Raw genomic sequence first — 24,609 nt, 5'->3', positions numbered from 1 at the left:
GAGATGGCATAGCTTCCTGCGCTTCTTTTCCGTGGTTTCCTAAGCTCAACATATGATACGGTTACGTCGTCAAGTTCCCCCCCCCCCCCCCTTCCAAAACGTATGGCTGGAGGAGCATTCGTACCCAGCTAATACGACTACGTGGTCAATGTCTCGTCAACTGCATCAGCACCATTGGTCGTTACTAGAGTTCTGAAACTACAGAAAGCTACGGCAGACTACCGCAAGTAAGCGTAGACTACGGTAGTTTTGCTGGTAGCTTTGGTCAGTTACGGTCGTTTCCGCTTTACCTGTGAGTTGGGTGTTTTTCATTTCTATTGGGCGTTCCCTCATAATGATCGCTTTCTTTACGTACGCAATCAGTGTCTTACTAGATTCCCTTAAAATCAGGAAGTGGTAAATCGTCTACAAAGCGAGCAGAAGTTACGCGATCAACAAATTTTTATTACTCATAAAATGCAATTTATATTCCGTAAGGATATGAAAAACACAATGAACAAAAACAAAGAGAAGTTGTCGGCTCCCAGTTTTTCTCTTACACATTCATTTATGTCTCTTTCCCACCCAATTCACCAATTCTATAGTTATATACAGTTTATGTTGTTTACCAAAACTACTGAACCATCCTTTTGGTATAGCGCAACTCTAGTCCGTACTATTGGAGGCGTTCAATCTTTAACATTCGTGATAGTAATAACAACAGACCTGAGAATTAACGGAGGCTGGAATCTCTCATTGCAAAGGCACGTCTTGTGATCAGAACAGTAGGCTCGTTGCTGTGCTGAATTAATGGACACCATGGTATGTTCCCATGAGTGAGTATCTCAGCTTCTGCTTCCCAGCTGTTTCGCTGCTCACATTGTGTGTCAGTCATCCTAATTGTGAACTTGGTTACTCTTGACCACAGAATAGCGTAGGATGGAATAGTTAAATGCTGCAGCACGTAGCTTTCACTCGTAGTAGCCCTATTAAAGGTCGACTATCTACACATAATTTACTGTTCACTATATGACTCTAACAACTCTTCAGTTAATAAATTTAGACAAAAAATGGTTCAAATGGCTCTGAGCACTATGGGACCTAACTTCTGAGGTCATCAGTCCGCTAGAACTTAGAACTACTTAAACCTAACCAACCTAAGGACATAACACACATCCATGCCCGATGCAGGATTCGAACCTGCGACCGTAGCTGTCACGCGGTTCCAGACTGTAGCGCCTAGAACCGCTCGGCCACGCCGGCCGGCAAATTTAGACAAATACTGTAAATTCTGACGAGTAAATGGTTTCAAATTCCCCTCCAGATAATAGGATTTTGGCATCTCTTGGTCTCCTTAAATTATTTGTGGCAACATTCTTCCGCATCCTTGTTCAATCAGAACTTGATTGAAATTTCCAATAACCCCTACGACGATGGATCGTTAAACTCAGGCCTAACTTCCTTTGTATCAGAAACTGTTTCACAACAAAAGCGAAGGTTGTGTGTGAGATTGGGTACTTTGTCAACCCTAGTCGAAATTGTACACAGAAATGACATGAGTGTCCATCAGCAACTGAGCTATTGGATTATAGTTAAATACAATCAGAACATGACAGCATATTTCCAGAGTAGGATCTCGGACAGGTCAGGGAGCAATGAAAAGTTCAACATCAAGATGTACAGAAGAGTCTAAAACATGTAATTAGAATAGATATGAAAAAGAAGATGAACATTTAAAATAAAATAATGAGCTGGGTAATTTTTTGACAAAGGTCAGCAGTGAAATTGGCTATTTCTAGTTGCCATACGCACTTGGCAGCAACGTTTCATGTTCTCTATGACATGATTAAAAAGCTGTGTTGGTAGTCAATCCTGTTCATGAGAAAAAGTCATGCAGTAGTCTGGAAGATACACTGACGAACCTAAATTCGCCTCCGTGATGTTTCCCAGACATGCTCAACAGGATTATTATCCAGAGACCATGACGGTCAGTCCATGCAGTGGAAAAATTCATTCGCGAAAGCAGCTCGATGCGATGAAGATGAAGCCTGGACGTCTGAAAAGTCGCACATTTGTTCGAAGTAGGAAAGAAGGGACCCATGATAAACTGCGGGTGCAATGCTACCACATTTTACACGACTAAAGGGCACACAATCTCACGCTCCACAGTGGCACGTCCACTGCGTGGGAGAGGCCTCTTCGTCCGACGATGGGTATGTTGCCTTCCGTTGACACTCGCACATCGGCAGCACTGTTTGTGAAGGTGTCAGGAACATAGGGACTGGACGAACGAGGAGTGGAGTCGTCTGCTCTTCTCGGATGAGAGCGTATTTAGTCTGATTAGTGAGTCTGGATGTACCCTCATATGGGGAGAGGTGAAAACACTTATGCGCTCAGAAAAATTATCGGAAATTGTCGTATTGGTGGTCCAGGTGTTATAGTGTGGAGTGATAACATTTTCTGGTCGTACTGATAGCCAGATCAACGTTATTGTGACACTATACCCCTTCTCAATGTGCGCCTTTTCAGTGATGAATTCGGTCTTGACTTCGTTTTTATGGATGGAAATGCTCAACCGCATCGGACTGCGCAGGTGTAGAAGCTCTTGGAACGAACTTCTTGCCAACTTTTTGACCTGCGTGGGAGTACATTGTAGAGCATGCACAGCAGTTTGCGGTAATCACACATCTTATTAAGAACCATGTCACACCTTTTGTAATGTTCAGGTGACCATCATAAATCGAGGTGAATTCAGTGTAATTATTGTCTTTGAATGAAAGTGTCATTTCTGTTCGTATTATTGCATATTGCTTTCAATTATCTTCAGTATTATACTGTAACAGGTCTTTCCACGTATGGTCCAAGTTTCATGGAGCTATGGTACTTGGCAGTGACACACCATGCGAAAGTTACTTTCGTCCTGAAGTTTTACTCACCAGTGTATATCTCGCGGGTTGCAGAGCTATAGCAACATCAATAGAAGTGTAATGAGATGTTAGGATTTGAAGCTGTGACTTACCTTCTTGTCACAGAATCAGAGCAATGCAGAATGAATTACGTTAATGAGTAAGGGAAAAAAGGAATAGGAATTTATCAACACGGAAGTTAATTTGAGCAACACAGTACTTTCATGATATTTTTCACTTAATGGCAGTATGGCCACGCCTACCTCTTACATATAAACTAATTTGCCATTCCCGATATAGTGAACCTACAGTTTCCCGTGGAATATGAACCACGGTATAACTCATACCAGAGGTGATAGTAGCAATGATTGACACGTAACAAAAATCTAGGATTGACCGGTAATCTAACCTAGAATCTTTATCTATTCGAATACCAAACTACACTTCTCAATGCAATGCAATCTGCCAGAAGATTTCTTTTCAAACTTTTCAGGTCTGGGTTAATAGGATGTATTTCGTTGTGTCAAGTAATTCTTGCAAATTCGTAGAAGTGTATCTACAAACTGTCAAGTGAGTGTCTCAAATGCTGTTAGAATACGCTGTGGTGTACCGCATGCTGTTTTAAAAAATTTGTTCAGATCATATTTCATTTTAACTACTAACCAAGAGACATGATCATATTTATAATTTTATAACACGCACTAAAAAGTAGCAGAGAGTCACGAACACTGGCCGTAGATACGACAGTGTGGGCAAGCACCATTCAAGAATCGTAAAGACGATGGCTCAGAATTTTCTTTAGTTTGCAGTGGGTTTTCGGCGATGATAAGTGAAGTGGGAAATGGAACCAAAAATCCGCATTCGATTCTGTAGGTGAAGCTATGAAAAGAAAGGTGGGAAGTAGTCTGCAGAACGTCTAACATCATATCATTCTAAGAGACATGGCGGGAAAACGGTGTGACCTTCTTCACAAAAAATTGTTGTACATGAAAATTTGTGAAGCACTTTACATTTTATCTAATGTGCTTTTATCAGATTATGTTTTTGCGAAAATGATGCCTACATATAAGCAAGCCCACAGTAGCGACATCTAGGGAGAGTGTAGGCAAACAGGCTCCTGTATGCTACTTATTTTTTCAAATGGCTCTGAGCACTATGCGACTTAACTTCTGAGGTCATCAGTCGCCTAGAACTTAGAACTAATTAAACCTAACTAACTTAAGGACATCACACACATCCATGCCCGAGGCAGGATTCGAACCTGCGACCGTAGCGGTCACGCGGTTCCAGACTGAAGCGCCTAGAGCCGCACGGCCACATCGGCCGGCTGGATGCTACTGTACCTCAATAGCTAGTTGGCAATAATCACTGTCTGGATGATGTGGCCTATTCACACCATATTTTAAATCTGTGTGACGATGCTATGCTGATTATATTTATATGTTTTGATGATGCCATTATGGCCATATCACTTTAGGACATGTTGTAAAAAGGTACGATATACAATTTTTTATCTGTACATTTCCCTGGAGTATGACAATATATTGTGGTACATATTGCTGTTTTATGTTAAAAGACACACTGCTCACTAGATGTATATATTTATATATTTTAGATCTGAAGATGGTCATTACAGACTGAAACCGGTCATCGTCTAAAGAATTCATTTGTGATCAGAGACTAGAATAAAAAAGCATTTTACAGTATTGGATCACTGTTTGTACACGCGATTATGTCGCAGTTAGTGAAACATATAATTTTCTCCTCCCTTTTTACTCCATGTGTAAAATCTTTTGCAGAAAAAGCAGTTGGGAGATATCAGGCAGGATTTAGATCTGGGAAGTCAACCGTTGACTAAATATCCACCTTGAGTCAAATGTTTAAAAAAACATGGGAATACAATATAGAAACACATAAGATATTCGTTGATTTTAAAGCTACGTATGATACCATAAAAAAGAATAAGTTTATTGAAGCCATGAATGAATTAGGCCTACCACAACATTCAAGACATCTCGTAAGTTTGACCATGGAAAAAATAGTATGTAAAGTGCGGATACAAGGAAAGTTAACACCAAATTTTGAAATTAGCTGTAGACTGAGGCAAGGGGATGCGCTATCATGTATCTTTCTAAAATAGCACCAGAGAGGGTAATAAGGACAGCTCAAATAAGCACAACAGGCACAATATACGCTAGAATGGTGTAGCCTCTGACCTATGCAGATGATGCGGATATTATAGAAAGAATAGAACTAGCCGCTAAAGAGACGCTGATGATAGCAGCAGAAGAAATGGGACTGGAAGTGAACATCAACAAAAGCAAATACTTGCGAATAATACGACCAGAATTAAATACAATGTTAGAAATTGACCAGGCGCAAATAGAATTTGTTAATGAATTTGTCTATCTAGGAACTCTGGTAACATCACAGAATGATGTTAGTATGGAAATAAAGCGGCGCAACCACCTAGCTAAGAAATGCTATTATGGGCTGGCCCCACAACTTAAGTCCAGAAATCTGTCCAGAAGGACAAAGTGTCTGCTGTATAAAACTTTAATAAGTCCAGTATTAACACATGACTCAGAAACCTTGACACTGACACAACAATGAGAAGAGGTAATAGGATGTTTTGAACGAGATGTGTTACGCAAAATCAATGCGGCAACCAATGAAGATATAGCATGGCGCTTACGTTATAATTTTGGACTTAACGGATTATATAAAGAACTTGAAATTGTAAAGTTCATGAAAGTAAACCGCCTGAAATGAGTCGACCATATTTTCCTCGCGGAACATGAGAACCCTACAAAAACAGCACTGTTGCAAAACCCAGTAGGACGAAGAAGCACGGGAAGACCAAGACTTCGATACCTGGATGACATACAAGAAGATTTTTAAAAATGGACAGGGACGAATGGAATGATGTCCTAGAGCTAGCCAAGCACCATCAAGGGCTGTAGAGCCAGGAAGAAGAAGATTTTTCACTGAAAAAGCCCAAAACAAAGAAATTACCATTTAATGTCGGGAAAAAATATAAATATCCTTTCTGGTATTCTCTTATTCTGATATTAATCAGATTCATCGTCAGATGACGACCAGAATATCTCGATGACCTGTGTGTCATTCATGTACCTGCGGTTTCTCAGTACATACACTAGTTTTTCAGTTGTACTTGGAGAGTGTTTCGTAATGGAGTGTGATTCCTTCCATCAGCTGACCAATAGTTGTACCGAAAGTACCCTCCGCCACACTTGCGGAGTGTGACGTAGATGCAGATATTGCCACTACACATGACGGCAAGTAACGTTCTCCAGTATCCACCAAACCCAAACAAACCCTTTCATCGAATTGGCAGAGAGAATAGTGTGACTCATCACTCCAAATCCGTTATTTCCTGTGGCTTAGGATGAGCTGCTCGACCATTGTTCCCCATTCTCTTTAACTTCCCACGCACAGGCACTGTGCCAGCTGCACAGCTGGTAGCACTTTGTAACTCACGAGTAATTCCTTTTGGTGGTTTCATGTGATATTTTATGTACACCCTCAGCAATGCACGGCGGTCTCTGTCTGTCAGTACGTTGATAGCAGGTCCTGCGGTCTTCGATATGGCTTGTTGTATCAGGTGTTGTGAACTGAGTGTCGCCCGGCTTGCGACAGGCCCGGTGTAGACAGGTGACTGGCTGGTGCTTTAGCACTTTAGATGCTGTGGGCGAGTTAACTCGTCACGCTCCGCCGCTCCCCGGTTGCTGAAGACGTCTTTAAACGCGGCCTATAACGGCCGCCATGACGTGTTTACCCGTTCATTTCTACACTCTCACTGCTGCGGGTGATTTTGTTGCATATCTCGGTGAATAAATCGGTGAATAAAAATGTTTCCGGTATCCAACATACGTGCTTCTTTGCATGTTACCATTTGCAAAAAGCCTCGTTCGATATTTTCAACCCATTTATAAAATATGACGATTTTTATGACGACACGACGCCCAACGCGGAGGGACGGGAATGGGCACGCCTACAAGATGACTTAGACCAAATTTCTAGTGGTGTGATGAATCGCAGCTAGCTCTAAAAATAGAAAAATAGAAGTTAATGCAGATGAGTACGAAGAACAAACCTGTATGTTCGAGCACAGCATTAGCAGTGTGCTGCCTGACACAATCAAGTCGATTAAATATCAAGACGTAACATTGCAAAGGAATATAAAATGGAATGAGCATGTAAGGATTGAAGCAGGTAAGACGAGAGACGGCTTCGGTTTATTGAGAGAATTTTAGGAAAGTGTGGATCATCTGCAGAGGAGACCGCATATAGGACACTAGCGCGACCCATTTTTGAATACTGTTCGAGTGTTTGGGGTCTGCACCAGGTGGTATGAAAGGGAGACAGCGGAGCAATTCGGAGGTGGGCTGCTTAATTTGTTACAGGTAGGTCCGAACAACACGAAAGTATTATGGGGATACTTCGGGAATTCAATTGGGAATCACTGGAGGGAAGGCGACGTTCTTTTTGAGGAGCAATGGTTCAAATGGTTCAAATGGCTCTGAGCACTATGGACTCAACTTCTGTGGTCATTAGTCCCCTAGAACTTAGAACTAGTTAAACCTAACTAACCTAAGGACATCACACACATCCACGCCCCAGGCAGGATTCGAACCTGCAACAGTAGCGGTCACGCGGTCCAGACTGCAGCGCCTAGAACCGCACGGCCACTTCCGCCGGCGAGGAGCAATGTTAAGAAAATTTAGGAAACGGCATTTGAGGCTGACTGCAGAACGACTCTCCTTGAGTCAACGTTCATTTCGCATAAGGACCATGAATATAAGATCAGAGAGATTAGGTACGAAGGCATATACATAGCCGTTTTTCCCTGTCTATTTGCGAGTGGAAGGGGAAAGGAAATGACTGGTAGTGGTACAGCGTACCCTCCGCTATGCAGCCTGCGGTGGCTTGTGTAGTATGTTTGTAGATGTGGATGTAGGTGTGTATCTTTGCAATCTCTTAGTGGGACGGTATACATAATTTGATGCAGCGTAGTAACAATGAGAAATAATGGAAAGAAATTAAGTCCTTCATTGAGCGAAGGTATCAGGCTGTATAAAGTGCAAAAATCAAATTTTTTCACCGAATAGTTTTCTCGAAATCGGATAAAGACTAATTCATAGCTGGCGGACCGCCGTCTCTGAGCAGAGATAACACATCATTTGGCAAGCAGTACAACAACAAAGCTGCGCGCAGCACCGAATGCAGAGAGCGCGTCTGTAGCAGCGGGAGGGTTATTGCTTACCTGAGTGGCAGCCAGGGCGCGTGCTCGGGCAGGTAGGCGGAGGGTGGAGGCTGGGGCTGTGGGCGCGCGCCGTACCGGCCGGCGGGGAAGCGCACGTAGCGGCGTAGGCGGCGCTCGGCGCTCACGTTGGGAGCGGACAGCTGCGCGGGCCACGCCGGGGTTCGCAGCGGGGCCGCCGCCTGCGCCGCAGACAGCGCCACCAGCACCAGCAGCGCCGCGACGCACGCCGCTGCGCTGGCCCCGCGGCTCCTGCGGCATAAAACACTCCACTCACTAACCGGTTCGCGATGAGCAAAGCGACAACGAATTAGTCTCCGTAGTCGGGCATGGCGGTTTAGCTACAGAAAGTCCGCGCTCGTAGATTCATTCCAGGAGTGGAAGCCGAAATCTTTCCACGTGCCAAATCCGGCATTTGTCAGGAGAATGAAAAAACACTATGTCTCTCTCTATTTGTGTATAACTAATTTGGATCCAAAAGACTAAGAAGGTAATCTGATACGACAGAATTTTGCTTCTTAATGGATCGCCGCAAAAAATAATGATACAAATCAGAAAATAAATACTTTATTAAAAACATTCTAATCACGATAGCGGGAAGTTGACTGGTTCTAAGTATCAATAAGAAAAGTTATACAAATTGTTCTTGCAGAGAAGAAAACAGGAACCATGCACTGTAAATAATGCTATTTATTTTCACAAATAGCGACATTATAGGTTACAAACCGAGAGGATCATCTTCAGACGGCTGTTCCTGTACATACAGCATTTGTTGTTGATTGAATTAGTTCTTGAATTTTTTTTCCTCGGCAACTAACGTAAACACCAACAACCCCAAACATATTATAAAAATGGAGGTACATATGTTTGTATGTATGTTCCACAGCTCCTAAAACAATGTACCGAATTAAATCAAACTTCTTGCTATTATCGCTTACTGTCTGGAAATCATTGGTGTAGGCCATGAAACACCTACCTACATAAGGCGTCGGGGTGGGGATGAAAAAGCAGTGTAACCCACGACGCGCGAATACCCATACTTAAGTCATCCAGTATTTGAGAATGATAGGGCCTGGAGATTTGCAACAAACTTTACACATAATTTTAAACCTTTACGAAACTTTTTCGTGCTGATGACCCCCATAAAATGATGGAAGAAAAAAGTTTATCGTTTAATATATTTTAGCTGTTTATGTAGTAAAACCGCCGAATGAAGCACGACGTTTCAATTTATTACTTATTTACTACAAACTATACTAACGACAAATTCTGCAGACAGTATTCACATATACCACTGATCGATAAGAAAAATTGTATGTTTGTACGACGCATGGTTCAGAAGATGTGATGTCATATACAGTGAAATGCATGAAAAACTGCCACATCATGCAAGACGTTTAAATTTATTACTTCGATGATTCAAAGTCTATTCACAACACTTTTCAGAGACACTATTCGCATCTGCTCCAGTATATGCTTACAGAAGCACATCTTTGTACGACACATTGTTAATGAGAGATGACGTCATAAACATTGAGTTGCGTGAAGATCAAACCGCAGGGCGAAATTTGCTAGACATACACGTGAAACATGCGTATAAAAAGGTGTGATATATGTTAACTATGTGTGACACATATTTGATATGTGCATACATGGACAGCGTCACAGGTAAAAGCTTATCCTCATCCCCTGGAACAATTTCAGCCAAATTTGATACACATATTAGTTACAATCTGGAAACACAGTCTCCTGTTGGGATGAGCGTGATGACGCGGGGATAGTAGGGGGAGGGGTAGATGGACAGAAAGACTGGTTGAGGGAAATGCACAGAAAGAGTGGAGAGGAGGAGACGGACAGAGAAAGGAAAGAAGAGAAGACGGACGGACATAGGGGTAGAAAGAGATAGGCAAAGAGAGAGAGGGGGGAGGAGATGGACTAATAGAAGACTGAAGTAAATACCCGGGAAATGCCGGGTAGCCGGCCGGTGTGGCCGAGACGTTCAAGGCGCTTCAGTCTGGAGCCGCGCGACCGCTACGGTCGCAGGTTCGAATCCTGTCTCGGGCATGGATGTGTGTGATGTCCTTAGGTGAGTTAGGTGTAAGTAGTTCTAAGTTCTAGGGGACTGATGACCTCAGATGTTAAGTCCCATAGTGCTCAGAGCCATTTGAACCATTTTTTTGAATGCTGGGTACTCAGCTAGCGTAATTTAATCGTGAACAGCCATCTGAAGATCAACCGGTAACGACCTTATTTCTGTAAGTATACTGTAGCTGGTTGTGGTTTTCTTCTTTACAAGAATGAACTTGTATTTTGTACAGATCCACAACCTCAAAGATTTTAGTTTTCGGCAGAAAAGAGCAAGAAAGTTTTTGGTCCAATCCAAGTGCCACTAATACTGAGGTGTTGCGTCTTATTCGTGATAATACAAGCACAGATGTATAGCAACATGTTTTTAACTAATGAAACTGTAATCAACAAAAACCATTTCTCTTATCTTTTAAATTTTGGAACTCTAGAGGGAAGCACAGCTTGGCACAAAGACCATGCCCCATCTACTAACGCATGTTTGTAAGACTACCTGAATCCAGTCTAGGAACATGAAACAGAGTACGCAGAACACAACAGAACTGAAAAATGGAATTTAGAACGTTTTCCATTTCCACTCTTTCTTTGTTGTGCACATAACGCAGTTTTGTCGTGGTAGGAAAGAAATTGGCTTTAATTATCAAAACGAGGCCTACCACCAAAGAGTTGACGTTCTTTAAAATAAAAAAAATAAAAACGTTTGTGAAATCCTATGGGACTCAACTGATAAGGTCATCAGTCCCTAAGCTTACACACTACTTAACCTAAATTATCCTAAGGACAAAGACACACACCCATGCCCGAGGGAGGAATCGAACCTCGGCCGGGACCAGCGGACAGTTCTTTTCCACCCAGACTGACGCAAGTTCCCGAGAACCAAACGCCAGTCGTATACTTGGTATGTGACTCATTTCATGCGCTACTCGATAACTACAGCCACTCCAGACGTATAGGACTTTCAATCTTATCTGCAACAGTAACATTGGATCATGTGACAGATGTGATACGCTGAGCGATTACAAAAGTTTTTAATCATCTCTCTTGGTCTGAATTGGCAAGGAATACAAGTTGGAATTCAACGACGGCCGACAACGCTGTTTGAGTGTTGATATTCTTTACTGGAACAGAAAGAATATCCTAATCCCGAAGGTTCCATTTAAACATACAGAAATATAATTTCAAAAATTACGGTAAAAAAGAACAGAGTGAAGAAATACAACGTTAAAGAATATAACGTGGGAAGCTAGTCACGTAAGGCACTTTTGGAGAGAGACAGATGATGGGAGGCCCGAACAATAAAAGAAAAAGGCATATGAATGCAGATTAGAGAACCTTTGTTCGATTCCCAAAGGCGTTCTTAAGTTTTTTTAGGTCACCGGGTGCAATCCCTGTTGTTATACGGAAATTTTCAGTTACCCATTATCTATCCTTCACTTCGCAGCAGTGAGAGGAGTCATCAGGAGCAACACCTGGTTCGCATTCCACGTCAAACTACAGGTCGCCTTTGCTCGGTTGGATAACTGGGATCGACTAGGGATACACAAGTCGCCGCAGTAGCGTGCAATTGAAAGACTTGCACCCACCCATTGATGGCACACACAGTTATTTTTACTGTTGTTACCCCAAGGAGAGAGCCTGCCGGAGTGGCCGTGCGGTTCTAGGTGCTACAGTCTGGAACCGGGCGACAGCTACGGTCGCAGGTTCGAATCCTGCCTCGGGCATGGATGTGTGTGATGTCCTAAGGTTGGTTAGGTTTAATTAGTTCTAAGTTCTAGGCGACTAATGACCTTAGAAGTTAAGTCGCATAGTGCTCAGAGCCCAAGGAGAGATCACGCTAATACTGCCTCTAATCTGGATAACGGACCCAATTGAGCGACGTACAGTCTTCATAATTTTCTTCAGCTATACCAATGAAGCTGAAACCACTCACTGGCGATTACATTCTTACTCTGCTAAATTGTGGAGATGTTGACTGCTACGTTTCACTTGCTGTACTAAATGGTTCCAGTCATTTTCTATGGGTTTAAAATCGGACGAATTAGCGGACCAGTCAACGTGCGAATTGTGCCTCAGCGTACGTTAAACAAGGAACGTGTGTGTGCAGCCCTATGAAGATGGATATAGTCATCTTTGAAGACGTGTGTCCACAGAAAACTCATCATATTAATTCAGAAGAAAGCGAAAAAATTCATGTCTGAGAATGCTGAAATAAACATCTCGGTTCATGTTCATGTTAACCAGAATGAGTGGGCCTAAGTCACGGTACGAAAAGCGCTCCCAAAATATTACAGAACCACCTCCGGCCTGAACTACACGCTCTTCGCACTAGTGGTTAAATGCCACATTTGTAGCTCGGCGGCTTGTGTAGTTTAAAAAGCGGCAAATTGGCGACTCGTCGGTCCACACTACTCGCCTCTCTCTACTAGACATTTCATGTGTTGTTTGGTCTTGCTTTATGTGGCGGTATGAGAAGAGGCATTCTGCGGGATACCTCAATCCAAATATCCATCGCATGCAGTTTCCTTCGGTATGTTCATCGGATACTGATTGAGATGGACCTACATTCACTGACAGCGGTGATTCCAAATGTTCAAATGTGTATGAAATCTTATGGGACTTAACTGCTAAGGTCATCAGTCCCTAAGCTTACACACTACTTAACCTATATTATCCTAAGGAGAAACACACACACCCATACCCGAGGGAGCACTCTAACCTCCGCCGTGACCAGCCGCACAGTGCATGACTGCGGTAATTCCCGTCGGATTTTTAACCGACTGTCATTGACAAGGCGTGACACTCGTCGCCGGTCCGTGTTGGTTAGGAATTGAGTTGCGCCCTACCAAAACTACGGTTTGGTAGTTTCCGTACACTACATAAATGACGTAGTAAATGGTAGGTTTACGGCAGTATTAGTAGCATTGGTAGGGAAAGAAACATAAACGAATGTGTGAAAGAGAAACTCTGAGACGACGACTTCTCTCTCTATTTTTTTATCCGTTTTGCACGTAATTAGAACCGCACATCGTTCAGTGTTAGCCCATTGTGTATTTTATATCCTTAGAAATATGAATTGCATTTTACAAGTAATAAAAGTTAGTTGCATTTTTACGTAGCTAAAGGAATTACTTTTAGTGCAAATACATTTTACATGCACAAACATAAAAACCTTTATAATTATTGTTATTTTGTACTCAACGGAACGTTCTTCATCATGATCAAAGGCAATAGTTTCCTGTTATTACCGACCAGTGCGAAAGTTGGTTTATATAAAGTCGAAGAAGTACTGGAGAGAAGTTTGGTCCGCTTTTATTTAGGTTTTTTTTTAAATTTTTATACATTTTTTTAGAAAATTGCATTTTCTAGCGTTACATGAAAATTAATAATTTTGGATTGCCTTTATATATATACACTCCTGGAAATTGAAATAAGAACACCGTGAATTCATTGTCCCAGGAAGGGGAAACTTTATTGATACATTCCTGGGGTCAGATACATCACATGATCACACTGACAGATCCACAGGCACATAGACACAGGCAACAGAGCATGCACAATGTCGGCACTAGTACAGTGTATATCCACCTTTCGCAGCAATGCAAGCTGCTATTCTCCCATGGAGACGATCGTAGAGATGCTGGATGTAGTCCTGTGGAACGGCTTGCCATGCCATTTCCACCTGGCGCCTCAGTTGGACCAGCGTTCGTGCTGGACGTGCAGACCGCGTGAGACGACGCTTCATCCAGTCCCAAACATGCTCAATGGGGGACAGATCCGGAGATCTTGCTGGCCAGGGTAGTTGACTTACACCTTCTAGAGCACGTTGGGTGGCACGGGATACATGTGGACGTGGATTGTCCTGTTGGAACAGCAAGTTCCCTTGCCGGTCTAGGAATGGTAGAACGATGGGTTCGAGGACGGTTTGGATGTACCGTGCACTATTCAGTGTCCCCTCGACGATCACCAGTGGTGTACGGCCAGTGTAGGAGATCGCTCCCCACACCATGATGCCGGGTGTTGGCCCTGTGTGCCTCGGTCGTATGCAGTCCTGATTGTGGCGCTCACCTGCACGGCACCAAACACGCATACGACCATCATTGGCACCAAGGCAGAAGCGACTCTCATCGCTGAAGACGACACGTCTCCATTCGTCCCTCCATTCACGCCTGTCGCGACACCACTGGAGGCGGGCTGCACGATGTTGGGGCGTGAGCGGAAGACGGCCTAACGGTGTGCGGGACCGTAGCCCAGCTTCATGGAGACGGTTGCGAATGGTCCTCGCCGATACCCCATGAGCAAAAGTGTCCCTAATTTGCTGGGAAGTGGTGGTGTGGTCCCCTACGGCACTGCGTAGGATCCTACGGTCTTGGCGTGCATCCGTGCGTCGCTGCGTTCCGGTCCCAGGTCGACGGGCACGTGCACCTTCCGCCGACCACTGGCGACAACATCGATGTACTGTGGAGACCTCACGCCCCACGTGTTGAGCAATTCGGCGGTACGTCCACCCGGCCTCCCGCATGCCCACTATACGCCCTCGCTCAAAGTCCGTCAACTGCACATACGGTTCACGCCCACGCTGTCGCGGCATGCTACCAGTGTTAAAGACTGCGATGGAGCTCCGTATGCCACGGCAAACTGGCTGACACTGACGGCGGCGGTGCACAAATGCTGCGCAGCTAGCGCCATTCGACGGCCAACACCGCGGTTCCTGGTGTGTCCGCTGTGCAGTGCGTGTGATCATTGCTTGTACAGCCCTCTCGCAGTGTCCGGAGCAAGTATGGTGGGTCTGACACACCGGTGTCAATGTGTTCTTTTTTCCATTTCCAGGAGTATATATATATATATATATATATATATATATATATATATATATGCTGCAACATACCTATTTTTCACACTACAGATCGACAATTTTCGAAAAAAACATGAATTAAACATTGACAGTTTTACTTTTGCTATATGTACTGTTTATTTTTAAGTAACAGACAGGTGGCTAACTATGTAGAGAAAAATGTCCTGTAGGTTACGCGGCCGATCATATATTCTCACTCAGTTTCTAGATGGTTCACTGCTTGCGATTTCTAGGGGAATCTTGTAACATATTGGTCACATACGCAAACAAAGTGATGGAAATGAGATAACGCCCGATAGGTATGGAACACACTCTATGTACAAGTAACCCGGGTAGGATCTTAACTGACCAAGGCTACTGGGAAAACTACCAAACTCTACGATAGTCTTCGATAGCCTACGGTAATTTTACAACTCTAGTAAGGAACACTTTACGACCACTGTTCATACACCTTGCTACAAGGCTACGAGTTGTACACCTGTTCTTGTAGATACGTTTGGCTCAAAACGGCTCTGAGCACTATGGGACTTAACAGCTGAGGTCATGAGTCCCCTAAAACTTAGAACTACTTAAACCTAACTAACCTAAGGACATCACACACATCCATGCCCGAGGCAGGATTCGAACCTGCGACCGTAGCGGTCGCGCGGTTCCAGACTGAAGAGCCTAGAACCGCTCGGCCACCCCGGCTGGCCAGATACGTTTGACATTCCTTGTTGATATACCAACAAAACTGGCAGCTTCATTCACTATGCGGTAACGGGCAGGTCCAAACACTAAGCCCCATTAGTCCAACATTTTTCGGGCGTGCATCGGAATTATTTTAAATTCGTGTTCCGATGTCTCGGCAGACAAGCTTTCAGCCATTCACACTGTGGAATAAACGCTCATGTGTCAGAGATTACACTGTTAATAACAAGAGCGTTAGTCATAGATTAAACTCGATAGGTCTAAGAGTAAAGCAAAGCAAGCTCAGAATCGGTGAACCTACAATGCTTACGAAGTGTATTGTTGGTAATTTTGGATGGCACGAAGACTTAGGAAATTTCCTTCGAGAGCACAGAGGTGAAATGTGGCGTTTCCATAATTTGAAGAGCAGGGAAACCTCGTCTCGGTTGAGCAGGTTCCATGATCACTGAATCTCAGTAGGATGCACTACCGAAATATGATGGAATATTCGATCCGATGGGAAAACTTCAAGAAACACTATACCTTCACTTAGACACAACTCCACATCGAACCATCTTACTGCATTGTTTCTACACAGTCGACTGGCACAGCCACACCACTTCACTGTCATCATTTAAGTCAACGGTGGAGGGTCATATGAACACTTGCTAACAGGTCCACGCCTACTACAGTGCTCTAAATCGAAAGTTGTGCTCTTTTAAGGGTGTGAGTAATATTTTTTCCAGTGTGCTTTCATCCTAGAAAGTGTGTTCTACTGGAACAGCCCCGAGTATAGCTCGTTCAGCAAGTCTTCGTCAGTGAGCATTGAAGGCGCTTTTGTATGTAGACACAGAAATGACGCATCTCTAAGCGCCCAAGCGTATGCCATGATCCGTCCTGACTTGGGCTTATTTGGTTTACGGTATATGATGTCACCAGTGTTTTCCATATGAGTTTTTCCTTTCTTCCGCGATTAATTAGATAATGTGGACAAAGATGATATTCGTTTAGCACACGGATGAGGTTCCTGTTTATGATTTTTTTTTAATGCCTGTAAGATGGACTGTTATACCTAGATTAACTGACTAAGATGTTCTGCCACTTGTAATGATTTATGAAAACAGTGTATATGAATTTGTTCATTTGCTGTCAACGTGACTGTGCAACATATACTGTCCAGACACGTTAATATGACCACTTGTCAAAAGTCTAAATAAGCACCTTCTGCAGCGCGGTCCGCTGCGAGGGGTGCGGGAAGAGTGTCAGAGAGGTTCTGGAGCGTACTGACAGGGATATGGAGCCATACCGACCCCAGGACCATGGCCACCTGCACTGCGTTTCTCGGCTGAGGCTCCATCGCGCGAACAGCCCGACTGAGGTGCCCCCACAGATTCTGGACTGGGTTTAAATCCAGAAGTTTGGTGGCCAAGAGAATACGGTAAACTTATTCAGGTGTTCTTCGAACCACGCACGTACACTGCGAGCTGTGTGACGCATTCTTTTGTCCTGCTCGCAAATGCCACCGTGCCGAGGAAAAACGAACTGCATGTAAGGGTGGACGTAGTCCCCTAGAATACATTAATATTGTAGCAGAAGAAGCTGAATAACACAGTCACTGTAGTGCAACGGTTATGATACTAGACTGTTCCATGGAGGATCGTGAGTTCAAAACTCACCTAAACTGTAAAATCTTAATTTCTATATTCGGTTCGAGTACATTCTAGAAGTACCCAGATATGTCAAGAATCATTGTACTGGAATGTCCTGTAACTGTATATATACTGTATGCGTTTTGGCCGGAGGCAGTTCGCTCCGCGCTCTTGTATGTGCAAGTGCTGAATAAACCTTCGTTAAGTGAAGTTAGTGTTCGTCATTCATCTAATTGCACCTTCTTCTACGTGACAATATTACTGTTGATCCATAGTGTCTTCCAGAATGACGAGATCACCCAGGGAATGCCACGAAATCATTCCCCAGTCTATGACTCTCCCTCCTGCGGCCTGGACCGTTCAGACGATCTTTGCAGGGTGTTTGCTTTCAGACATTTCACGTCGATGGAGCATAAAACGTGATCCATCTGAAAAGGCCCCAAATTTAAGCTTCGTCGCCGACGAGCAGTTGCCAGCATGGGCGCATGAACCAGCAACATTCGCTGTATGATCATTCAGTAGTCACTGATGGTAGCCTCCTATTTCATCTGGGTGGTCAGCTGCTCAACAGTTGCACGTATATTCGTCCGTAGACATCTCTTCAGCCAGTCATTTTACCATGCGCGGTATACTTTAACAACAGTGGCTCGCGGATAGTCCACAAACTTAGCCGCTTCGGTAATGCTTCCACCCTTGGCCCGAAGGCCAATGATTATGGCCTTCTGGGCGTCATATAAATCTCGTCGAACATAGGCGGTGGTCACGTTAATGGGAATGGACCGTGTAGTTTCATCTGACTCAATGGAAAGTGAAAATATTTTTTTCCAAAGAATTTATATCATTCTACCTGAAGATTGGCTCAATTAGTGAATCTAATTTAATACGAGACAACTGGTTTACTTTGAATTTCCTTAAGGAATAATAGGGGTTACGATTATACGAAAAAATTTTAATGTTGAAAATTTTCTACGCGAAGTCATCAGAAAAATTAATGAAACAAAACACGGCTTGAAAAGTAGTTTCCCACTTACGTTAATATAGTTAGAGTAACAACAAAAAACATAAAAATGTACGTGAGAACATACTTACCGTACATTACAAAAAAAAAAGTCGGACAAGTGCAAGAAGGACTCACGCTCTCAGGTGTCCGTGCAAACTTAATTATATATGTAGATAGTTCATCCATAGGTTTTGATGAGTGGGTTTGCAAATATCGAAATATGTGACATAAATGGCCGTATCTTTTGACTGCATTGACTTACAAGCATAATATTTTATACCACCAACCAGCCGTAGACGTTAGTATTTGCCATAAATGTAAACTGTATACCGATATTCTTTCCTGACAAGAAGGAGTCTTAACAAGCGGACAGAGAGACGGACAACAAAGTGATCCTATAAGGTTTTCGTTTTTACCGATTGAAGTACAGAATCCTAAAAGTCATGAAGAGAGGTAATATATTAGCGCAAGACTTGACCTCTCACCTAGCTTTGTGCACTGTGACCTTTTTCACGCTTTATCAACTCAAAAAACTTGTAATTTCTCGACGTTTTAATACATCTGCAGGTAGATGAAAACTGTCAGTTCTCTTAGCATAGTTTTCTAGAACCACTAAATTTTTCCCAGTGATTTGTCACACAGTTTCGTAATACTGTACTTGCAGTATGGGCAGGATGTAACATTCTCAGACCATTGAATGGGGTATAGAAGTCGCAATCCAGGCATTAAGGAAGGGCAACTCAGGTACATTAAGTTACAAAATATTGTTGGTACCAGCTGAAGTAAAAGCACATAATATATCAAATGTGTGTACGTTACTAATCTACGTTTTTTACGTACCGATGGTCCTCCTGTTTCAGCAATACACCCTCCCTTCAACGCTGCACCATACAGGTAATCAATAGCGAACAGTAATTGAGGTATTCAGTACTAAGCTCTGCGGGAATGCAGATTGGCTCGCCGTTCTCAACACTTGACTTCGCCCTAAATCCCGTCGCTGCCACGGGTAACGAGTCATCGGACTGCTTACACAACATCGTGGTACGCGAAGAGGCGAAGTGGCTTCTGCTTACGGATGGCAAGTGGGACGATCTTCATTCACTGGAGCCCTATGAGTATTCATTATCTGAGCGTGCTACTGCCAACTTTGACACGAAGGTAAGTGATTCAACGTTTCAACTTGGTGATTTACCGGAATCTGTGCTGCATCGAGCCACTAACAGGACAGAACTTCAACAATCACAGTGAAGGTAACAAATGTCGTAGTGCGGTCCCAAAGCGTAAGTCATGGTTGCACTAGCATTCAAAACGAAGGAAGTTGTTTAAATACGACTAGGACAGTATCGTCAACTAGTACTGTAGCTGTGGTCGCCTCTTGGCTGTCGGAACAGATGTCAGATTGCTATTAATTTCCACAGAACTTATTAAACAGTAAGAAGATGCACAATAGTAGCTTAAAATGTCCGTAGTTCCAGTAAAGTTGGCTCTACGCATGTAAGGAGATAGCACATGTTCCCTTAACAGGACGATACCACAAGGTGTGAAGACATTGGACGGTAGAACAGCTTAAGAGGAAGAAAATCGAAAAGAACCTATTTTGTTGTCTTCCGATTCACGAATAATATCGAAGCTTGGAAACGTGTGAGTTTATATAGAGGGAGAGCGCAGAACGAGTTATAATAGCAGCTTTGTTCGTAGAATATCCTATGCCATGGTGGGATGGTACTATATGACTCAGCATTCGGAGACCTATAGTTTTCCACGGGAATGTTAATGGATTTTTGACATTGCAATAGTAAGTGGATGCTATCCCTGGACGTGTTGTGTGGTTATGCTAGTGGTATTGGCGTTTCTCACCCATGTTTCTTAGTGGAAGGCAAGCTATGATCTGGGGGCATCACTTGAGTGCCGATGGCAGTGTACTCTTCACACGTGAATCCTATTATTGTGCCTGCAATTAAAATGGGAGATGTGGTGCTATTAAATCAGCATATCTCAATCTGAACAGAGGAACTCTTTACTAACATCACGTTGTTGTTATAGTCTTAGTGCAAAGACCTGTTTGAATCAGCTCTCCACGCTAGTATATATTGTGCAAGCCTCCCAAATTCTGCACAACTATTGCAGCTTACATCCATTCCGATGTACCTGCTTATTAACATCTTAACAGTTATATAACGCAGATGATAAACGATGCTGGCATATGGCATGTACCCCGTGTGTGACAGAATTTTGCCGTAACAATGTGCCACATCCCGTAAGATAAGGTAAGGTAAATCCGACATCAACCAAAGGATTTGTTTGAACACCACGGTGTTTTACTAGGTTCGATGCTTTTGTAAGTGGTACGTACTTGCCTCCCTGCAACATTTGAGATGAGTTAAACAGCTACGTACGGTTTCAAGTGGACTTCACACTACGATACCACTAGGTATTTTCCTTATTTAGGTATCATTGCCACAGGTTAATGAAACAATAAAAATCCTTTGGTCGATCCAGTATTTAACCCTGAATATTTCGATCTGAAGTTTGTTACTTACTTATTCGTCATGCTGTACTGACATCTGATTGTTTTGACCAGAGGTCATATAAACGTCGAATATTTGATTTATATCGTTTCAAGTGTTTGAATACTACTGGACGTGATAGAGTTTCATTATGTGATCAGAGCACCAACAAAAATGGTTCAAATGGCTCTGAGCACTATGGGACTTAACATCTGATGTCATCAGTCCCCTAGAACTTAGAACTACTTAAACCTAACTAACCTAAGGACATCACACACATCCATGCCCGAGGCAGGATTCGAACCTGCGACCGTAGCAGTCGTGCGGTTCCGGCCTGAAGCGCCTATAACCGCTCGTTCACCGCGGCCGGCCAAAGCACCAACAGTTATAGTGAAGCGCACTGTTAATAAAAAAAATTAGGATGAAAAACCACAATGAAAATTATGGCTGGAAGGTATATCGATAACATATGGATGCTGCACATATCCACTAAGACGACCGGCAACTCTTAGACACACATAATAAAACATTGCTCCTTGAAATCGATCTGTAAGTTTTTAAGTAGGGGCATGGTGCCCGAACACTTGCTGTGTATTGTGGAGGCCATGACAGAAGTCACTGCTGTTATCGATGCGAAAGTCATTGTCTCCTGCTGAGAAAATGATGATGATTATGATGAGTTGGGTTGAGGGGGTGCTCGACATCACGGTCATCAGCGCCCTGACGAAAAGTCAACATGAAAGCTCATGGGTGGGGACGAAGGCTGTCCCCACATGCTGAGCAGTTTCTAACGTACTAAAGTCTGTCGCCCTTCCCCACCAGTCTAGCGATGAGGCCCAACAGTTCAAAAAATTTCACTACTCTGTTAACACTGGTATCGGTATCTGCGAAGACGGTGGTCCTGCCGAGAAAAGTCGTGAAAAGGTTAAGGCACTGGATCTCCATTCGGAAAAGAACCAATATCATTTCCCCATCTGGATACAATTAAGTCTTTCTATGAATAAATCAGGATTTTTGCTTAGTGATGTCAACCTTGGGGCTACTTGAGTGAAACGTAGCGACTCCAAGGTCTGGGAATCTGACAACAACCATGAAAGCATTGTACTGATCCCAGCCGCTCCATACCGCATTCGAATGAATACGTCTGCGCGGACTTATCCGTCGTGGCAGGAACCGGACCTGGTGTGCTATTTTGAAACTTGCTGCCAGATTAAAACTGCATTCCCGACCGGGAATCGACCCCCAAGCCTTTTCTCTCGTGACAGTGCTGCTGCTAACTGAACAATCCAGGTGTCTGGATAGCTCAGTTGCTAAGAGCTTGTTATGAGTCACCTTCCAGCCTGTTGCTATCTTCGTGACATATTTCATATATCATACGTCTAGCTGTGCAAAAATAACAGTTCTTCTTCTTAGGTGAAGGCCTTCTAGGGGTCACGTTCTAATTTCAGTTCTTAATCCTTTGTTCTTTCCTTTTGTTCCAGTATTACTTTGTTGTTTCAGATGTTTCTTTTTCCTGCCTTCAGTCCACTTTTCACAATTTACTTCTCCCTCTTACTTTCAAAGCCTTCCACTTTTAAAACTTATTTCCTAAACATCTCTCTCTTTCCAGTACATATTCTCTCTGTTATTCCTTCGCAAGTCTTCCCTATCCTCTTGAATCAATGTTGTTGTTAATTTCTGTTCCATAAGGTATTTGAAGATCCGATTGGTGAGTCTATTGTCATCCATTCTGTAAATATGTCCCAAAATAGTAATCTCCTCTTCATTATTGTTTGTGATATATTTTCGATGTTCATTTCGTTGTTAGTTCTTAATTTCCAAAATGCTGCATTTTTCGAGGACCTAATATTTTTCGTCATTCTTCTTTGTAATATTTCTAGTTGTGTGTGAATTCCTAAGAGACCAAACTGCTGAAGTCATCAGTCCATAGACTTACACACTACTTAAACTAACTTATGCTAAGAACAACACACACACCCATGCCCGAGGAAGGACTCGAACCTCCGGCGGGAGAGGCCGCGCAATCCTTTACATGGTGCCTCAAACCACGCGGCTACTCCTCGCGGCTACTTCTAGTTTATCAAGCTTATAATTTAATGCTGGACATTCGCTTTAATACAGGCATTCTGGTTTAACTACTACGTTGTAGTGTGTTTTTTTGAGTTTTTTAAATAAGCAATTTATATTTGTTATTTTAGGTATTCTTACTTATATCATAGGCTTTTTTTCCATCTTGTGTATCCTTTCCTCGAAAGCAGGTTTTCTTAATCCGTTTCTTGAATAGCATGACCCAATTATTTGAATTTTTTACCTTTTGTATTTGCTCAATATCTGTTATTAAATTTTTGGAGCACTTTTTATATTTCTTACAAATTTTATTATCCTTGCAGATATTCTTAAGTCTGTCATGTTGACTGTCTCTTTATAAGATTCACTCGCACCGCTCCTCGTGTCAGGCTTTCACGAAGTATGGCAGAATAATTTACAAATTCTAGGAAATTTTTTTCTCAGTAGAACAAGTGGCGATATTTTGGATACCTTCAGCTTTTCATTCAAAATTCGTACAATGTTCGCCATTACACAGGTGAAAATAAGTGGAGATAGACCGTCGCTGCCTGACCAGCTGTATTTATTTTGAAAGGTTGAGGTATTTCACCCATAAATTTTAGTTTTGAGATTGTGTCTGTCGGTTCATGGATTACTTTGTTTAGGGTTTCCCTGTCAGTACCGCCAAAAAAATTTTTTAAAATCAATAAATGTAACAACTAAGTCTTTGGAATTTAATTTTCTGTGACGTATTACTGATATCAGATTGAAAATCTGTTCTGAGCAACATTCCCCCTTTCTAAACCTACCCTGATATTCACCCAGTTGACAGTCTCTGTTAAGTAATATCGTTAAAAATATCTTATAGTCAGTTACTGATAATATCTCTGTATGCCTTTGGTAAAAGGGATATGTTGCTGTAATGTCAACATCTTGCGTGTTACCCTTCTTGTGCGAGGGATGTATTCTAGCAGTTCATTGTAATCGTGGAATTATTTTATTTAAGTTATTTTGGCACACACACGAGTAAAACAGTCAAGAGAAACACCTACACATTTCAAGGGGCCCTGCACACAGTTCAGGGACGTTACCGAAAGTCACTTGAACGATATATTCTGAAACATTCGACGGTCACCAGCAACTTAAAAAAATGGTACTGTAAATGTAACAACTAATACTTTGGAATTTAACTAACCCGAATAACAGATTCGTATGAGGCATATCCAGTGATACAACACTTCTGTAGCTATGGAAAGAAATTACGGAGTAACAATACGTTGAATACCAATATTCAACGTATTATTACTCCGTAATTGTTGTGCCGTACTTGCGGTCATTTAAATGACACGCCGACTGATAATTTACTCCAAACTCTACTAAAACTAATGCCGACAGGATAGCTATATGTTACGTTTACACTACTCTCGACATAATCGCTCTATTATTTATTATTTTTATTTATTTTTTACTATTCTTATTTATTTATTATTTATTGTTAAATTATCTGCGAGCTCTTCTTTCGTATCTTTATCGTATTATATGAATAATTCGATAATTTCTCTTTATATTATAGACCAACGATGATGCATAGTATGTATTGGTGATACATCTTTGGTTAGAAACAAGATAAAC

At 42.6% G+C, this 24,609-nt stretch overlaps 1 protein-coding gene and 1 long non-coding RNA gene across 2 annotated transcripts in view; both read right to left on the bottom strand.

Moving 5' to 3' along the window:
* LOC124722416 (serine proteinase stubble) overlaps positions 1–8,294 on the bottom strand; it is a gene marked incomplete at its 5' end in the record, with an annotated part of 281,318 nt that extends 273,024 nt beyond the window's left edge. Inside the window, one exon of the mRNA XM_047247582.1 lies at positions 8,173–8,294. Coding sequence (XP_047103538.1) covers positions 8,173–8,294 — 122 coding nt within the window. The remainder of the gene's footprint in view (positions 1–8,172) is intronic.
* Positions 8,295–8,326: 32 nt separating this feature from the next.
* LOC124721958 overlaps positions 8,327–24,609 on the bottom strand; it is a 150,745-nt gene continuing 134,462 nt past the window's right edge. The window contains exon 3 of the long non-coding RNA XR_007006413.1: positions 8,327–8,421. This is a non-coding gene — a long non-coding RNA (uncharacterized LOC124721958). The remainder of the gene's footprint in view (positions 8,422–24,609) is intronic.

Source organism: Schistocerca piceifrons, chromosome X (genome assembly GCF_021461385.2).
Source record: "Schistocerca piceifrons isolate TAMUIC-IGC-003096 chromosome X, iqSchPice1.1, whole genome shotgun sequence".
NCBI classification, from domain to species: Eukaryota; Metazoa; Arthropoda; class Insecta; order Orthoptera; family Acrididae; genus Schistocerca; species Schistocerca piceifrons.
Note: the sequence above shows the minus strand (reverse complement) of the source record. Positions and strands in the feature narration are given on the sequence as shown.